Raw genomic sequence first — 18,904 nt, 5'->3', positions numbered from 1 at the left:
CAAAAAGATTTGGGTGTGCCGTCAGCCTTTGTGGTTCTGATTGACCATGTGATCGAAGATCCAAGCAGAAAGTTTTGTACCCTGGAGGGGCGGGGCTAGGCGTCGCTTCATTTCTACTCTTCAGCCCGCCCTCTACTTCCTCTACTAGCGCCCACGTGCAATATCCCCGTCGCCCAGCTTTAGCATAGGCGCATAGCCCCGGTCGTCGTCGTCGTCGTCGTCCTCGCGGTCGCGGGTTCCCCACGCCGGAGGCAAGAGATGGAGAACGCGGTGGTTCTCCGGGAGTGGTTCGACCGCGTCGACGCCGGCCGCACCGGCAACATCACCGCTGCCCAACTCCAGGTTCGCTTCCCTCTTCGCCCGATTCGTTCTACAGCTAGAGGTGCTGACCGCTTACGCGCTCCAACCGGCTGGCTTCCCACCAGGGCGCGCTCGCTGTCGGCAACCTCAACTTCCCCATCTCCGTCGTGCAGCAGATGATTAGGTCCTCTTCCCCAGTTCCCCCGCCCTGGCTTCTTCTTTGTTGCCTCTGTTTTTTCGGGTTTGGTTCTTGACTTAGTGGAGTTGGGACGGCTTTTTGTGCAGGATGTATGACTTCGATCGGAATGGCACCATGAGCTTTGAAGGTTAGCGCGCCATTTTTCCTAAGCAAATGAAGAGAGCTGATGAGCTCTAGTCTTAACATTGCGACTTTTTTTTTCCTTCGCAGAGTTTCTGGCTCTTAACAAATTCCTTCAGAAGGTGTGTGGCTTCTCTACTCTGGATGTGTTGCGGATTTAGGAATTAGGATTTACTCACTCAGACAAGCATCTTTTGCAACATTATTTATTTATTTTTCTTCTCGAATACACAAAAGGTCTTTTGCAACATTATTGAATAATCCAAGGTAATGCTAACAGTGCCCGATATGTCTCATATCCTATGAGTGCCTAATGGCCCATGAGAATGTTATTTACGCTTAAGTTATACAAAGAAAATTCTGTTATGATAATGAACCAAAGTTATGGTTTACAATGAAAGGCGGGAGTATATTTGAGAGTAATAGAAATAGATTTGTTGTGCGGCATCCCTAACTGCAAGTTTCTTGTGTGCGACTCATTGTGATCGCTGCTATTTCCCTATTGTTTCCAATTTGCAGGTGCAAAGCGTATTCTCCACCCTGGAAAGGTGCTGTATTTCCCTTATTCTCTTTGTTTCCTGAACTGGCTTTTCTTTGTGCCCCCCTTTTAATTCATTTTTTATAATATATAACATACAGCAGAGGCAACCCCTCCTGTTTCCTAAAAAAATTGCTGTCATCTCTAGCATCAAGAACAGAAATTGTTCCAGTGCTTCCTGTAGTTTCTTGGTCATGATCTGCATTTTCATGAGTGTCCTCTTACTGATCTTCTTAAGGACCCACAAATGTTGTTTCTGTATGTGATAGATTGTAGCCAGGAGCTTCTTAAGGACTGACACCATAGGTTTCATTTATATGTTTTTAAATATGCTGTGTCCGTGCACAAATTTATCTTATTAATATTCTTGGTTTTCTTGTTAACTTCAGGGGTCGTGGATTTCTAAGTCTTGAGGAGGTGTATGAGGTAATATGTTAGTTTCTCCAGTTAGGTGGCCTGTGTGTCTTCAGCTGTTTCAGGTCCTTTTTGTATCAGCTAAAATAAGTTGCAAGCTACTAAAAAAAGCTCTAGCTGATCCAAACAGCCTGCTTATAGTCTAGCTCATAGCTCATTTTGAACTATTCAACCACCCAGCTTATAAAAAGCTATTAGCTAACTCTCTCTAGCTACTGCAGCTTATAAAAAGTTTAGCTGAAGCTGATCCAAATGGAGCCTTAGTTCCTTGTGGTTGCTACACCCCTTTTCTCACCTCCATGTTTATTACAGGCATTAATCAAACTTGGTTTCTCGTTGGATTCACCAGCCTTCTACACAGTTTGTGAGGTAAGGAAAAGGATTCATCTGCCTTCTACAGTTCTACTGTAAATTTGGCCCATGATTAATCCTGTCTTGCTTAAGAGAATTCATCCTAAGCCTGTTTAAACTGAAATCTTAACACAAAGAAGTTATTTGTCCTAAGCTGTCTCTTCTTGCAATCTGGAGCATTTGGGTTAAACCAGTGTTGCTTTGGTTGCAACCTCCTAGTTGAGTTGTTGTTCCATTAACATTCTATGGGAGGTTAAAATAGGTAATACGATTTAGCTGACTGAGCCAAGGGTGTATGTCAATCTGGGTAGTTTACCACCTTATTCACTTTCTTCCAGAAGAAGAATACTAGTACTCTAGCACATTTTTCTTTCTTTGTGTATTGCACTATCACATTAATTTCCTTGCACACAGCTTAAACATTGTAGTGAGGCAATTTTTTTCTCCTTCGAAGATTTCATTCCTGTATGACTGCTTTCTTTTTTTTTTTTGGAATCGAGACATCCCCCATTTCCATTAACAGAGTAACGGAAATACAGCAGTTTAGGAATGTTTTGTATGACTGCTTTCGAGCACCATTATTTATTCAATACCATACTTGGGTGTTCTCAGAGCTTCGACAAGAGCAAGAAGGGGATGATTCAATTGGATGAGTTTATATCACTCTGCATTTTTGTGCAGTCAGCTCTGTATGTTCTCCCTGACACCTAGAATCCTTGTGCTTTCTAGTTATATTGTTTGTGGATAAGTATCGTTCTACCTGTGCAGTTTATATCTGTAATCTTAACTTTTTATAAATTTTTTACTTGTAAGTTGTTAGCATTTCATGATTTATATTAATCTCTATGTGATGAGGAGTATTTTCTTGGATTCTGTCCATGATCTGCATTCTTAAAGCAGTATTTTCCATGTGTTCTGTGGTAAAGTTTTGTGGTTAACTAATCTACTACTTCATTTATGTAGTAACCTGTTCAATTCGTTTGATACAAGCAAGCAAGGAAGAGTGACTTTGGATTTTAACCAATTCGTGTACTGCAGTGAGTTCCTATTTCCCGTGTCTCTGTCACAGCTGCTCTATTCAGTTTTCATACGAAAATATTTCTTGTGCACATAGAAAATGATATTTTGTGTCTTTATGCATCATCCTACAGCGGCAAACTGTAGGATATAACGTGGTTGTACATACCTACATGGACGCCCAAACAAAAAGTTAGCAGTGTGAAGTGCGAACCGTTCGCCAATCAAACTTCATTTCTGAACCGGCAGCTGGATGGTATTGCATTTCATTGTTTGCCATCTAAGGCTTGTTGTACCATCATTTTGCCTGAATTCGTGTCCAGTTTTCTAACATCCTGGGCTGTATATACAGAATAATTTGTGGTTGTATTTGTATCAAATATATCAAGTAATCCAGACATTCACTCCTTTGTATTGTGATTTTCCTTTTTTTTCCCCTCCATTTCGAGGGGGATGTATGGTTCTGGAGTTTTTTAGACTTCTCTGAATTTGAAGGCTGCTTTACAAGGTTTTAAATACTGGGATAAACATCTAGCAACGCCCTTTCTCCAGGAGCTATAAAAAAAACTATAGCGGGTTATAGTGAAAACTATTCCATTTAGCATTTTTTATATAAAACATGAAAATTATTTATTAGTTATGTATGGAATATAACTAACGAAATTTCATGAATAAAAATACTCAAATACATGTCCATTAGGTCCTGTTTCGCATGGCTTTTGGCTCCTTGCTATAGTACACGGAGCAGCTGAAGCTAAAGATAATGATTTCACCGGCTCTGAGTTCATTTTGAAAAGAGAGATAAAAACTGTTCCTTGCTATATTGTATACGCTCCACCAAACGAGGTCTACTTGACATTCACTAAATCAATCAACATACTTACAACTACAATCATACATCAATTCAACATTCAAGAAACAACAATTCAAACACTGTTTGATGATTCATTACATCATTTAGTAAGTAAAAAACACAACGAACAGGGACATATTACAGTTATTTTAAGTAAGGAATGAATATTTACTTCAACAGGATTAACAATGCTAAAATATTTCGCAGCTAAGCCAATTAGTGGAGTTTATTGAAGCTATGATGTCATTAGCAACAGTAGACCTATGGGAAAGATAAGAGGCACTCTGCATGACTTTTTATCATGAAATTTAGAAAACAAACAAAAAAAATCAGGCCACCATCTGTCCGCTCTCTCTAAAACCACCATCATCGCTCTCCATTAATAGAGATGCTATATCACTTTATAAATTTATTTTTTTACAAGTTAAGTGAATTAAGGATGAAAGGGAGCATCTCTTGGTGAAGGAGGATGAGATCCGACATCGATAGCAAGAGTATTTTGACAAATTATTCAATGGTGAGAATACGAACACAACCTTTCTGTTGGATGACTCTTTTGATGACACCAATAGGCGCTTTGTGCTGAGAATCCAAGAATCTGAGGTCAGAGAGGCGTTGAAAAGGATGAAAGGAGGTAAGGCAATGGGACCGGATGATATCCCAATTGAGGTGTGGAGATACCTCGGGGACATAGCTATAGTATGGCTAACCAAGCTGTTCAACCATATTTTCTGATCGAACCAGATGCCTAATAAATGGAGGAGAAATATATTGGTACCGATCTACAAGAATAAAGGGGATATTCAAAGTTGTACTAATTATCGGGGAATTAAGTTGATGAGCCATACTATAAAGCTATAGGAGAGAGTTATCGAGCATCGCTTGAGAGCAATAACGCGGGTCTCTATAAACCAATTTGGTTTCATGCCTGTAAGGTCAACCATGGAAGTCATTTTCTTAATAAGACAAGTTAGAGCGGTATAGGGAGAAGAAGAAGGACCTACACATTGTTTTTATTGACTTAGAAAAGGCTTATGATAAAATATCAATGGATGTTATGTGGTGGGCTTTGAACAAACATAAAGTCTCAACAAAATACGTCGGGCTCATTAAGGACATGTACAACAATGCTGTGACTAGAGTTCGAACAAGTGATGGAGGCACGGATGACTTCTCGATTAGGATAGGACTACATCAAGAGTCAGCTTTGAGCCCTTATTTGTTTGCCTTAGTAATGGATGAGGTCACAAGGGACATACAAGGGGACATCCCTTGTGTATGCTTTTCGCGGACGATGTAGTGCTAGTTGATGAAAGCCGGACAGGAGTGAATCAGAAACTGGAGTTATGGCGGGAGACTTTGGAGTCCAAATGTTTTAGACTTAGTAGAACTAAAACTGAGTATATGCGATGTGACTTCGGCACTACTACTCGGGAGGAGGAAGATATTAGTTTGGAAGGTTAAGTAGTGCCTAGGAAGGATACATTTCGATATTTAGGATCAATGCTATAGAGAGACAGGGATATTGATGAAGATGTTAGCCATAGAATCAAAGTAGGGTGGATGAAGTGACGGCAAGCATCTGGTGTCCTATGTGATAAAAGGGTACCACAGAAGCTAAAAGGCAAGTTTTATAGGACGACGATTAGACCTACTATGTTGTATGGTGCAGAATGTTGGCCTACGAAAAGATGACATGTTCAACAGATAAGTGTCGCGGAAATGCGTATGTTGCGTTGGATTTGCGGTCATACAAGAAGGGATCGAGTTCGGAACGATGATATACGTGGTAGATTAGCACCAATTGAAGAAAAGCTTGTCCAACACCGATTGAGATGGTTTGGACATGTCCAACGGAGACCTCCAGAGGCACCGGTGCGTAGTGGAATCCTAAGCCAGGATAGTAACGTGAAGAGAGGCAGAGGAAGACCGAAGTTGATTTGGGTAGAGGCAATAAAAGGAGACTTAAAAGGATGAAATATACCCAAAGACTTAGCCTTAGATAGGAGTGTTCGGAAGACAGCTATCCACGTGTCTGAACCTTGATTGCTTCTGCTGGGTTTCAACTCTACCCCAATTTGTTTGAGACTTAAAGGCTTTGTCGTTGTTGTTGTTGTTGTTGTATAGTTCTCTCATGATTTTTTCACATATGATAAACTATGAGAGTGTAGAAAACGAAACTTAGTCCACTGAAGACACGAGAGATATATACAGTGAATATTCATAGAATAACTCTGTAAATATAGGGATTGAAATTTAGAACCATATACTGCCTTAGAATTCTGTACTGTATTTATGGGCCAGGCTGTTTATGGATCAAACGATAGGCCCACTAGAAGGTAGGCAGGCCCATCCTTTGCTAATCCATGTGGACTAGAGTCTAGAGAGAGCTCTCAGAGGTGGAGGCGTGGAGTCAGCTCGCCTCGCCTCTCACCGGTCACCGCTCACTTCTGCCCATGGCGACCATCTCTGCAGCCCTCGCCATCTCCTTCTTCCCATCCCCAACTCGCTTCGCCGTCGCCACTACGTTCTCTGCTTCCTCGCGCATCAAGGTACAGGCCCATGACCCCACCCCTCCGCCCTCCTAGTTTCACCCCCCTTCCCTCTTCCTGTTTGGTTCGACAATTCCGTGGCGTTATCCATTTTCGTGTTGTCCATCTTCGCGCAGAGAGCCGCGCGCTTCAGGTGCTGCGCGGAGTCTTCTTCCCAGGAGCAGGAGACCTCCGCCGCCCCTCCCGCCCCGCCGCCGGAGAAACCCGCAAGATCGCCCCCTTCGTCTCTGCTGGGCATTTCCACGAGCACCTGGTCTGCAGGTGTCGCTGGGCTGGGGTTCCTGGAGACTGGCTACCTCACTTACCTCAAGCTCACGGGCTCCGAGGCGTTCTGCCCCATCACTGGCGCAGGCTGCGGCGACGTCCTCGACAGCGACTACTCCGTCGTCTTTGGTAATCTCTTGGTGTTGTTGCTGACAGATTATTTGTAAATGTGCACTAAACTGTGGCATTAGGCTCATGAGATTTAGACCGATTTTGTATAAACAATCTCGTTGTGCTTTGCTCCTCGGTATATAGGACTGTGTATACAAAGTTAGCTGCATTTTAGTTCAAAAAAATGTTTTTTTTTGTGAACCAGTTCCATGGAGTGGTTGATTATGGTATTCCCGCATTTTAGTTCCATTTTTTTGGGGGTGAACTAGGAGTAGTTCGAAGTAGTGGTTGATTAGGGTAATCCTTTTGCAAATCAACTATTTGATTGATTTTACTAAACTACAGCAGTCTAATTTGATAAAACATGTAATCACAAACGCACAATGCTATGCCTTTTCATCTCTAAGTACTTAATGATTGGTCTCTCTTCAATTTTACAGGAATACCTCTTCCCTTATTTGGTCTGGTGACTTATGGTTTAGTTACTGCACTTTCTCTGCAAGAAAATGGAAAGGACTTGCTCCCGGGATCGGATGACCTGGATATTAGATTAATATTGCTTCTGACTGCTACTTCTATGGCGACTGCGAGTGCTTATTTTCTTTACATTCTAAGCACTAAATTTGTTGGGGTATCTTGTTCGTACTGTTTGCTGTCAGCATTTCTCTCGTTCACTCTACTCTTCATCAGAGTTAAGGTATGTGGTCACTGATAAAACTGTGTGTTCTTCATTTGAACCTGTGACCATGTAGTCCAGTTAAGTAACCATGATCACTATTGAACTTCCAGGACTTCGGTTTTGAACGTATCCAGAAGTTTGCTGGTATTCAGTTAGCTGTAGCTGTCATTATAGCTCTTGCTTTGACAAACTCATACAGTTCTACTACTACTCAATTGAAAGGGTGAGGCTTCCTTTTTGATGTCTCAAATATTCTGCTCCTTAGATTGCTTTGTTCCTTTGCTCTATTTTGTTGTTGTTCTTCTTAACACACTATGTGAACTTGCTATATGTTTCCTTTTCTTTGATACCATTGGAAATGACTTTAAGATTCTCCTGTTCATTTTATGCAGCACAGATGACTTTGTGTTAGAACCATATGAAACAGAGATAACAACCGAATCATCCCCATTTGCTATTGCACTGGCTAGACATTTGCACTCTATAGGTGCTAAGATGTACGGAGCATTCTGGTGTTCTCATTGCAATGAACAAAAACAGGTACGCGCTCTTTCACCTTATCCTAACCGAATACCAAATGATTTCACTGCTGTAGAACATTATTCTGTTGCGAGGGATTGATATACCAAACTTGCTTGAAAAACTCTATTATAGTGCTTGTAATATAATGATAATATGGTATGAACTTATTTTCTGATGCTGCACCGACCAAAAGTACAAAATGGAAGTATAAATGTCACAAAAAAGTCAGCTAAGAACCACTTTTCAATCTAACTACTGTTCATGCAGATGTTTGGTCGTGAAGCTACAAAAATTCTGGACTATGTGGAATGTTTCCCAAATGGAGCTGGTAAGGGAAAGAAAATGACTGCAGAATGTGCAGCTGCTGGTCTTGAAGGTTTTCCAACATGGTTCATCAATGGAAAGGTAGTTCCCTGAAGTTTTGATGTTCTCGCGAAGACATGATGTGTTCCTTCCATAGATACTGTTATGTTGAAACATATTTTCTTGCCCGCAATGCCTCTACTTCAGTTTTTGTATAGGACAGATTGAATGATGCTAAACTTCGGTCACTGCCAGGGTTGCCTTACAGTTGAAACACACCTACCGGCATTCACTCTGCCTTCACATTTGATTCTTCCGGTTTGTTTACAAGTTGATTATGTACCTATTCAGGTTCTGAGCGGTGATCAGGAGCTTGAAGTTCTGGCAGAAGCATCAGGCTTCGTTGCTGAGGGCACAGAACAAACCACGGAAATATCGCCAAATTGATATTTAGCATTCTGAACTGAAGTTGGGAGGTTCCTGAACCAATGATCTGGATGCAGTCTTTAGATAGCAATATCCCAAAATGTTCACTAGCACAGTTGCATCCGAAGATTGCTTACTCTACTTACAACTAACCACTGTAATCTGTAGCAACTCTACTTGCTCAAAGAGAAGAGAGAACAAACCCCAAGGCAGCGTGTTGTACAACCATTTGTAGATCTAGTTTGTACTGTAAATGTGTAATAGTACGAAAACGCACTTGTTCATTTGACCATATACAATGTATTGCTATTTAATGATATACAAAAGCTTGGGCCTTGGTGGATCATTATACCCGCTTATATGAAGTTTTAGCTCACAACAGTCACTTGGAATACATGTGATAGCCTCTTAACGTCGAAATACTCGGTATTTTAAATGAATTATGTTAATTAGCTCACAATACTCGTGATCTCCTCGCATTGCACAGGCGAGGGTAAGGCTTGCCACTGACACCCTTCCCCAGACCCCGTACAGAGCGGGAGCTCTCTGCACTGGGTACGCCCTTTATGTTAATTACTCCAGTTCCTAACATGTTGTCTTCAGAGTTCCAGCAGATCTTTTAACCGCAGCAAGAAGAAGGTGCTAGTTCCCCTCGGCATTCCTATAGTGATTTCCTAGTGTTCATTGCAAGTGTCATAATCGGTGCCATCCAATAGTTTTTCCTCTCCGTTTGTTCGGATTTTAAATGTTATGCTGTGCAACCTTAGAGCCAGTGGCGGAGCGTGGAGAGAAAACAAGCGGGGCTAAAAAAATTTCAATGACAATCAGAACTCAAAGGGTTTAAATCTGTTACAGCGCTGCTCCCAATGTCCCCCAAAAAATTGCAGCTACTCCCTAGGTCCTAAAAAGAATGTAATTTTATGTTTGGAACAAGTAAATTTATTTTAAGTTTGATCAAATTTATAGAAAATAGTACAAACATTTACGTCTCCAAATAGTTTGCTATAAGATATTTCATAATGAATGCAATTTTATGTTTGGAACAAGTAGAATTTTCGTAAGCAAACATCCCGCCAGGAAACACGTTCCTACTGAAGATTAGCGAATCTAATTTAAACTCCAGTACAATGATCAGAACACGCACCGTAAACTCTACTAGCAATCTCACAATTCTGGAGAGGGCCAGAGGGGTAATGTGGGCAGGTCAGGTTGAAAACATAAGCTATATAGCTGGCAAATTGGAGGTAGGAAACAAGTTAGTGTCGTGAGGCGTATGTGTGGGATAGGGAAACTTTGAAGTGCACGTACGAGAATGCTTAACTGCAGACGCGCAGTCGAGCTACGGACTGCACACCGTCGTTGCCGTCCGATCCCATCATATAACGTAACATGTGGTTAGATGGGTTCAACCACCTTATTAACACAACATGCATTAAACATCGGTGCTAACTTAAACATGTTATCCATCATCAAAGCATCATATCAGGTGCTATGGTGAAAACGTTTTTTTTTCTTACTAAGCATCTCTAAACATCCTAGTGTACGTGTGCTATTGCATGTATTGCACAAAGTAAAGTGTTTCGACACAAATGCTTAAGGAGAGAAAATATTATCATATCGCTAAGCATCAGTATAGAAGTTAATTCCTACAAAGCAAACAAGTGCCTAGATAGGCTCAACCTCCAGTCCACCACCATTTAACAAATTAAGCATTGGTGCTAACTTAAGTATCCTATCCACCTTCTAACTTCTAAGGGTCATGTGCTAATGTTATGGTGAAGAAAAACCATTATTTTTTTTCACTAAGCAGTAAGCACCCCATTGTACACGTTCGAAGACGTCTTCCTTCCTTTTGCGCAGCTGATGCTCTGCAGTTCGAGTATTGTGTGTTAGGGTCGTTCACTGATCCTGCAAGATCTGCGATGATGTTCATTTGTACCATAGCAAGAATGATACATGCTGGCTTTGTGAAAGACATGTCAAGAAAACTAAGGGCTTCCACCGCTAAAGGTATTGTACTGACACTGTTGCACGAGGTTATTTTTCTCTCTTTTTACAAAAAAAAAAAAAAAAAAAACAATCAGCATGTTCGGTTGGCTGGTTCGTATCGTTGCTGGTTCGTGAAGAAGTACTGCTGGCTGGTTTGTGTGAGAGAAAAATACTGTTCCGACTGAAAATTTACGATCGTTTACGACGAGCAGCCAAACGAACGGGCTGAAAGAGAGCTGATAAAGACATATTAGCTTCATCGGCTCCAACTTCTTGGGGGCAAGAATGCTGCGAGCCCAGTCGTCTTGCCAAACAGACCCCAGAGAATTTCCAAGTGGGATGGCTGAAACTGCAAATTCCGGTCGAAATATGATACTCACAAAAAAAGGTTTCCATCCTAAAATACCACCCGGACATTGATTGAATCCAACATCTCAAGAATACCCGGAGGAATAAAACAAAAAACGCAACCACCTTCATCAAGCAATCGCCTCCGACGGCGGTGGCGCAGTGCTGCCGCCATCACCACCTGCAGACCCCAACTGCCGCTGCTCGAACTCCTGCACGAGCTCGGCGTCCACGTTCTCGGCGGGCTCCCACGTGGCCTCCTCAATGTCCACCCACTTGACAAGGTACTCCCATCTCTCCTCCCCTTCCGCCGTCGCCGTCGACGCCTGCCTCTTGTCGACCACGGCCTCGGCCACGGCGTACTCCAGCCCGGCCTCGAAGTCGCTCACCAGGTCCTCCGCCACCCACGCCGCCTTCACCCACTCCCTGTCGCCGCCGTCGCGCCACTCCACCAGGTACTCCCGCCACTTGCCTTCGCCGCGGCCGTCGATCACCTTCTCCACCTCGGCCCACTCGTACACGGCCTTCTCCAGCTCCTTCTGCGCCGCCTCCAGCCCCTGCCGCAGCTGGAACGCCGCCGGGTTGCCCTTGGGCGTCCTGGCGAACACCTCCTGGACCAGCTCCAGCGGCGTGCGGCCCTGCCCGTCGGGGGCCTCCGGGTCGGCGCCCAGCTCCAGCAGCGCGCGCACGGCGCCCGCGCGGCCGTACCCGACCGCGATGTGCAGCGGCGTGAGCCCGCCCCCCGCGCGCTCCCGGTGGCCCAGGTCCGCCCCGGCCGTCGCGAGCGCGCGCAGGCACTCCTCGGACCCCAGCCCCGCGGCGAAGTGCGCCGCGGTGCGCCCCTGCGCGTCCTCCGCGTCGGGGTCCCGCCGCAGCGTCTCGTCCGCGAGCAGCGCCGCCAGCGCCTCCCCGTCCGCCTTCTTGGCCGCCGTCCACCACGGCGTCTCGTACTCGGCCACCACGTCCGCGGCTATGGCCTCCGCGGGTACCCACGACGGCTCGTGCCCGTCCTTCCACTCCACCAGGTACTCCGTGGCGACGGCGGCGCTGGCCGAGCCGTCCTCCGCGAACACCGGGCTGCTGACGGTGCGGCTGGAGACGATGCGGTCCACCTCGCCGTACGCCTCCTCGTCATCGCCTCCCTTGCTTGCTGGCTCCTTCGGCTTCTGGTCCTGGAACACCGCGGCGGAGATGAGCCGGTGCGCGCGGAGGCGGAGGAAAGATGGGGGAGTAAGGGATGGCGATGGCGTTCTGGGAATGTTCGGGTTCGGAGGCTTGAGGCGGGAGAGCGATGGATGCCGTAGGACGGCCTCCATTGGTGTAACCGGCGGGGAGGTCTCTGGTAGTCTGGTGGTGGCGCGTGTGGAGCGAACACGAACACGGTGATGTGTTTGCTGTGGTGATGTACTAGTGGATAAGGCGATGGGGTTCTGGATACTAGCCAAGGAAAAATTTAACCGACAACCGAAAATCGAACCGAAACAATCCGAACCAAAACTAAAAGAACCAGAACCGAAAAATTCAGTTACGGATACGAGGAGCCGAAATAACAGAAGAAAATTCGGTTCTTGCTCTCGCTTAACCGAATTAACCGAAAGAACCAAATTACATAAATTATATTTCACTTACTTGTATTTTGTAAGATTATATTTGATTTATGTGTAGTTTTTATATTTGAACTACTATATATTTATGTTACTATATTGCTATTATTTTCTTATACATTATTATTATTAAAAATGAATATAGTGTTGCATAAATTTGTCTTAGAACACGTATATTTAGTGTTGTCTTGAGGTCTTCTTAAACAATTCGGTTAGTTTGGTTAGAACTGGAACCGAACCAAAATAAACGAGAACCGAAATTCTCGGTTCCTAAAATTTTTTGGAACCGATCGGTTCCCATTTTTTAGAACTGAATTTCATCAATAACCGAGGGAACCGAACCGAGAATCGAACGCTCACCCTGACTGGATACTGGGGCATCACGGGCCGTCCGATTTGGATTTGGACGGTGGCGATGGATAGACTCATGTTTCAGACCCGTGGGCCATTATTTATCAGAAAAAGTCCATATTAACTTCTCAACTTTCGTGAAAGTCCGCTTTTCTCCCTGAACTTCAAAACCGAGCAAAACATCTCCCTCAACTTTTAAAATCATTCATCTTACCTCCCTGGCCCGGTTATAAGCGGTTTTGAAGGCGGTTTTGTCTTTTTCTTTTTTATTTTTCTAGTTGAATTTTTAAAAATTATAGTAAATCACAGAAAAATCATAAAATGGAAAATCTAATTTTGTTGGACTCTACATGAGTACATCTACACAGTGAACATATAATATGGTATACTTTAGTACAAAATTTTTGCTGTAGCTTTAGATCTATGCTCTTCTGTAATTAAATGAAATAATTTATAGCTGCAATTTCTATGGTCCAATTATGATGAAATTTTTATGGTGAGTTAATTATTGCATGCTTAAACTGTAGTAAAAATTTCATACTCATTGAATCATGTATAACTTAGTTATAGATTTTATTTTGGTTTTTGCTTGTTAAATATAAATAAATCTATAAGTAAGCTATACATGATCCAATGAGTATGAAATTTTTACTACAGTTCAATCATATAATAGTTAGCCCACAATAAAAATTTTTATCACAATTGGACCATAAAAACTGCAGCTATGAATTATTCCAATTAATTACAGAAAAGCATAGATCTAAAGTCATAGCAAAAACTTTATACTAAACCATACTATATTATATATTCACTATGTAGATCTACTTACGTGGAATTCAACAAAATTAGATTTTCTATTTTATGATTTTTCAGTGATTTACTATGATTTTTTAAAGATTCAACCAAAATAAATAAAAAAAGATAAAACTGACTTCAAAATTGCTTATAACAAGGCCAGGGAGGTAAGATGAACGGTTTTAAAAGTTAAGGGATGTGTTTTGCCTGGTTTTGGAGTTTAGGGAGGAAAAACGAACTTTCGCGAAAATTAAGGGAGATAATATGGACTTTTTCCTTATTTATCACACCGGGCTTAATACAACACGGAGTTTTTGAATTGGCCATTTGGCCCAAACAAGTTTCCTTCTTTGTTTTCGAATGAAAAAAATCTACGTAACCCCTGACTATTCGGGGTGGGCTACTTAACCCCTAAACTATAAAACCGGATTTTCTACCACCTGAATTTTCCAAAATCCATTATACAAATAACCCCCAAGCAGTTTTGGACTGTGGTTTTGCTACAGTGACGATGGTTTTGTCTTTTTTTCTTTTTATTTATTTCTGCTGTTTTAAATCATAGTAAATTACAAAAAATCATAAAATAGAAAATTTAATTTTGTTGGACTTCACATGAGTAGATCTACACAATGAAAATATAATATGGTATTCTTTAGTACAAAGTTTTTGCTGTAGTTTTAGATATATGTTTTTCTGTAATTAAATGGAATAATCCATAGCTGCAGCTTATATGGTCCAATTATGATAAAATTTTTATGGTGGAATAATTATTGTATGCTTGAATTATAGTAAAACTTTCATACTCGTTGGATACATCATTGGATCATGTATCCAATGAGTATAAAATTTTTACTACAGTTCAAACATACAATAACTAGCCCACCATAAATTTTTCATCACAATTGAACTATAGAAGCTGCAGCTATGAATTATTCTAATTAATTATAGAAAAACATAGATCTAAAGCTACATCAAAAACTTTATACTAAAGCATACCATATTATATGTTCACTGTGTAGATCTACTCATGTAGAGTCCAACAAAATTGGATTTTCCATTTTATGATTTTTCTATGATGTACTGTGATTTTTCAAAAATTCAACGGAAATAAATAAAAAAGAAAAAGACAAAACCACCGTCACGGTAGCAAAACCACCGTCTAAAACTGCTTGGGGGTTATTTGACCGGTTTTGAAAAATTTAGGGTTGAAAATCCGGTTTTATAGTTTAGGGGTGAAGTAGTCCAACCTAAATAGTTGAGAGGATTATTTAGACTTTTTCCTTTTCTAATTGGGTGATTGCTACATTTCCTTGCGCTCAGCGTCCCACGGTCCCACCACCTAACCCAACCGAGCACAATCAACGGCCTTTAGCTGGAAACACTGTTACTGTAGAAATGATAAACACTTTTACAAAATGTCTGACGGATTGTTTGGAACGGTTTTCTCTAATCTGTATTGTCATATCATTCATGGTTTTCTAAATTTCCCATAAATCACTGCAAATGTAAAGAAACCCATGTCTTGGGATGGGAATGGGTCGACCCATTTCACAAAAGACTGATCTCATTGATACTATCAAGAGTTTAATACTTCTAGAAAAAGATGAGATACTTCATTGAGCTTTAGCTCATGCATGATGTGCATCTAGAGTTTGTGTACGGAGAGGCCAGAGCGCGTGTATATATGTAGTACACACCTAAGACTATATATAGTAGTATCTGTTTATATACGGTAAAAGTGTGCGTGGTGTACATAGATTATGGAACCATTGAATATATGTGATCGTATTTCATCCTAGCGGTACGATGGGGGGCATGTGCCCCTGGGCATCACATTCGCGTTCATCCGTACCCTCAAATGTGTCGCTCTCCTCTTGCGATGGAGGAGGCGTCACCACGTGAAGGGTGCGGAAGAAGACGACACGGTAGCTGCCACGATCGAGGCCATGATCGCCGCCGCGATCGACAAAGATTCTCGTGCTCCAAGCCTCCAAGGCACATGTATCTCCCTGTAAATTTCTGAGCCAACAGCAGCTCTTGCACTGCCAGAGCCACCATCTGCTGATCCAGCAGCAGCTCTGGCACCATCGGAGCCAGAAGCAGCTATGGTGGCGCACGATCGTCGACAATGCTGGCAAACAGCATAACGCATGCTAACGCCATGGTGGCGACTGCTGCAACTCTCATGGTGAGAGGCAGCGACTCTGGGGAGGGGCTGGGGTTGCTTAGGCTTAAGACTTGATCTGGTGGCTTGCGAAGTTGCGCTGCAGCGCTGGGGTTGTACTCGTTGGCTAGTACTGTACTATTTTATCGGTCGGGTGACGGCAAATACTAAAAGCGTGATCAGGTCTAGGAAGTTAGAATTTTGGGTTATTGTAGCACTTTCGTTTTTATTTGGCAATTAGTATTCAAACATGGACTAATTAGGTTCAAAACGTTCGTCTCGCAATTTCCCACCAAACTATGCAATTAGTTTTTTTTTTCATCTATATTTAATGCTTCATGCATGAGCCACAAACATTCGATGTGTACTGTAGCACTTTTTGGGATTTCGGGATGGAACTGAACACGCGCTAAGAATGGACGCCGATAATGCGCGATAGGTCACGCTATTAACAAGCACGTGACCTCGTCGCTTTCCCAATCGGGCGGGCGCGATTGACCGAATAGTTTCTTGATATGGCTACATACGCGAGTGCGAGTGCGCGATGCACGCCAGGCTCTATTATTTTATCAATTTTTTCGTCTTCTCTATCTCTATCTCGACAACTAAAATATACGGATTGCCAATATCTACCCAGCAGGACAAAAATACTCATGTGATCCATATCCGGCAGGCAAATAATCACCGCATCTCATGCGATCCATATCCGGCAGGTAAATAATCACCGCATGGAGACATTGGAAGACAAGTAAAATAAAATAGAATAAAACTCACGGAATCACCGGCAGGCAAATAATCACGGCATGGAGACATTGGAAGGCAAGTAAATAAAATAGAATAAAACAGAAAGAGAATTATGAGAAGAGAAAGAAATTTATTGGAATATCACCACGCAATGATCATGATCGTGATCCAAATCTCGTTCGTCGTCCTTCACGTTGTGTGTTGACAACAAATACTTTTTTTTCCAAAAAATAAATTATTGTCATGCCTCATGCAGGCTAGGATATTGTAACTCCGAGTATACATGTTTTGGCAAGACAGAGCATAGATAAATTCAATTCGATGCCTAGCAATAAATTTTCATCCTTTAAAGCAACTTATATTTGTCGTAACTTTCAGACAACAATCTCCAAGTCTAGCTTTTATTTCAGATTCATTACGATAATGAATGTGTTTCTAGACATTATCATGGTATAATACACGTGAAAAATTGAATTGATATATTCTTGATTTTGACTTGGCTAACAAACATCTCATTCAATTTATGTTGCACCCGTTGCAACGCACGGGCACTCATCTGTAATCACAAAAGTATAAAATTTGCATGTTTCTTTTAGAGTTTATTATTTGCGCCTGTCGCTTTTTCCAAACACATGTCATTGTCAAAGTGACGTCAACAACAACAAAATGGTCCTGATTTCTTTTAATTGATCATAATTGTCTCATCAAGCATCCGTTTGTACCATTATGTTACAAAACAAGATCTATATTTGAATTGTTTCAAGATTGTTTTATGCAAATGATAATTTATTTTGAATGTATAATAGTAATTTATGCGCAAACCACGTAGCAAATTTGCATATTACAACTTCCCTTGTGTATCCTTTGGCAACCTACAAAAGCAAAAGGCTGTCAATTAGGGGCCAAACTGGCGTCCGCTTCAAATAAGTTTGGAGCATTGCGTTCTCTGTAACAAGATCTACAGAACACCTATATTCGAATGATAAAATATGTTAAATTACAATATATTAACTAATACATAAACTAAGAAGCAACTTATATAGTCATTTTCATAATACAAGTTACCTAAACATAAAACTGGGGAGGGGACGAAATGTGTTGCAATTGCAAACTAGGGGGCAAACAAGATGCAAACTTGGGGGAGGGGGCATGTTGAAAACTCGTGGACAAACAACAGTCCTAACCTAGCTCAGTTCATAATTTATTCGTCCCCAATGAAAACCAGTTCTCGAGGAAGCCTTTCAGGGAGATCGGCACCTTGTTCCCAGCCTAGAAGCCCTCTGAAAGAGAACCAGACGGAGTTAGGTAAAACCACACTTGAAAAAGCACATGATCAGTATTATCAGAAACACCAGAAAGTATGTAGTTATTGTTTCCTTTCGGATTTTTCCTCTGTAAGGTTACCCCTGCTTGTATTCTGTTGTGTAGAACTGGACGCATGATGAACAGTTTTAGTTTCATGTTCTGCGGGATCTTTTGTAATCTTCTATCTTTTTTAACACCCCTAAAAGAAAGCATTTTGTACATGGACTTGGTTGTGTACCATTAGCATCTGAATCTTTCAAGCACTGGTGATCTTGGTTTGATTCAGTTTCGCTGTGTTCCAGTAAACACAGCTTGTGAGCTCCCTTTGCTCAGACGCTCTTGGAAGTTGATGGTATGTTCCTCTCCGTCCCACCAGTCAGCTACCACTACTCTTTGGTCTTCACAGCCGACTAATGAACATTGTAGCTGCAGCCGCAGTAGCGGCTTTTTTGCGCAACGGAACACCCCCAAGATATAAAATCTAGAAATAACATCTTAAGAGACACTTTCTGTAATCCAAATGTCACCCCAAAGGAGTGTATTTGACCAATTGTTTCAGACCGACCCAGAACTAAGATAGTGAGATCCCCTTTACCCGAGCAAGTTGGCAAATTTGTGTTCTTCAGGTACGTTCTCTTTAACAAAGAACAAACTGGAATCCTCTTCACCACTATAGTTCAATCTCCATACCCATTTCTTTCTTTCTTTTTTGAAACAAATCAGGCAGGAGAGCTGAGCAGTGCAACGTATACAACCACCCCGAAGGGTCAACAAACCACAAAGCAACAGAGCTAAGGAACTACAACAACTACTACAAGCAACTATCTATCGATAACATAGCAGCCGGTTGGAAAAAGACCTCAACGCGCACTGGACAACACCTCCTCACCACTAAAGCACGCTACCAGCAAATGCCAATCCAACGCCAGCCGGTTGCCACAATGCGACACTGTTA

The 18,904-nt window shown here is 42.1% G+C and overlaps 3 protein-coding genes across 3 annotated transcripts; 2 read left to right on the top strand and 1 right to left on the bottom strand.

Annotated features, from left to right (window-relative positions):
* The first annotated feature begins 98 nt into the window (after nt 1-98).
* On the top strand, nt 99-3,356 carry LOC136508433 (uncharacterized). Its single transcript, XM_066503107.1, has 10 exons — nt 99-342; nt 426-484; nt 586-626; nt 710-741; nt 1,139-1,167; nt 1,547-1,583; nt 1,884-1,940; nt 2,535-2,611; nt 2,886-2,959; nt 3,074-3,356. The coding sequence occupies exons 1-10, from the start codon at nt 259-261 to the stop codon at nt 3,091-3,093; spliced, it is 510 nt and encodes a 169-aa protein (XP_066359204.1). The 5' UTR covers nt 99-258; the 3' UTR covers nt 3,094-3,356.
* Nucleotides 3,357-6,181: 2,825 nt separating this feature from the next.
* Nucleotides 6,182-8,998, top strand: LOC136508424 (thiol-disulfide oxidoreductase LTO1-like). Its single transcript, XM_066503095.1, has 7 exons — nt 6,182-6,344; nt 6,461-6,737; nt 7,160-7,416; nt 7,509-7,621; nt 7,791-7,938; nt 8,188-8,325; nt 8,575-8,998. Exons 1-7 carry the CDS (start codon nt 6,249-6,251, stop codon nt 8,668-8,670), a joined length of 1,125 nt encoding a protein of 374 aa, XP_066359192.1. The 5' UTR covers nt 6,182-6,248; the 3' UTR covers nt 8,671-8,998.
* A 1,859-nt stretch (nt 8,999-10,857) lies between these two features.
* On the bottom strand, nt 10,858-12,411 carry LOC136508417 (probable signal recognition particle 43 kDa protein, chloroplastic). Its single transcript, XM_066503087.1, has one exon. The coding sequence runs from the start codon at nt 12,300-12,302 to the stop codon at nt 11,118-11,120; it is 1,185 nt and encodes a 394-aa protein (XP_066359184.1). The 5' UTR covers nt 12,303-12,411; the 3' UTR covers nt 10,858-11,117.
* Between the last annotated feature and the right edge of the window lie 6,493 nt (nt 12,412-18,904).

Source organism: Miscanthus floridulus, chromosome 1 (genome assembly GCF_019320115.1).
Source record: "Miscanthus floridulus cultivar M001 chromosome 1, ASM1932011v1, whole genome shotgun sequence".
Taxonomy (NCBI): domain Eukaryota; kingdom Viridiplantae; phylum Streptophyta; class Magnoliopsida; order Poales; family Poaceae; genus Miscanthus; species Miscanthus floridulus.
The sequence above is the reverse complement of the archived record's forward strand: the minus strand, read 5'-3'. Positions and strand labels throughout refer to the sequence as shown.

Excerpts from the sequence above, each read along its gene's own strand:
- LOC136508424 (XM_066503095.1), top strand. The coding sequence starts at position 6,249 with ATGGCGACCATCTCTGCAGCCCTCGCCATCTCCTTCTTCCCATCCCCA. Across the intron at positions 6,345-6,460 it reads CTGCTTCCTCGCGCATCAAG|AGAGCCGCGCGCTTCAGGTG; the intron begins GTACAGGCCCAT and ends ATCTTCGCGCAG. Across the intron at positions 8,326-8,574 it reads CATGGTTCATCAATGGAAAG|GTTCTGAGCGGTGATCAGGA; the intron begins GTAGTTCCCTGA and ends GTACCTATTCAG.
- LOC136508417 (XM_066503087.1), bottom strand. The coding sequence starts at position 12,302 with ATGGAGGCCGTCCTACGGCATCCATCGCTCTCCCGCCTCAAGCCTCCG.
- LOC136508433 (XM_066503107.1), top strand. The coding sequence starts at position 259 with ATGGAGAACGCGGTGGTTCTCCGGGAGTGGTTCGACCGCGTCGACGCC. Across the intron at positions 343-425 it reads TCACCGCTGCCCAACTCCAG|GGCGCGCTCGCTGTCGGCAA; the intron begins GTTCGCTTCCCT and ends GCTTCCCACCAG. Across the intron at positions 1,941-2,534 it reads CCTTCTACACAGTTTGTGAG|AGCTTCGACAAGAGCAAGAA; the intron begins GTAAGGAAAAGG and ends GGGTGTTCTCAG.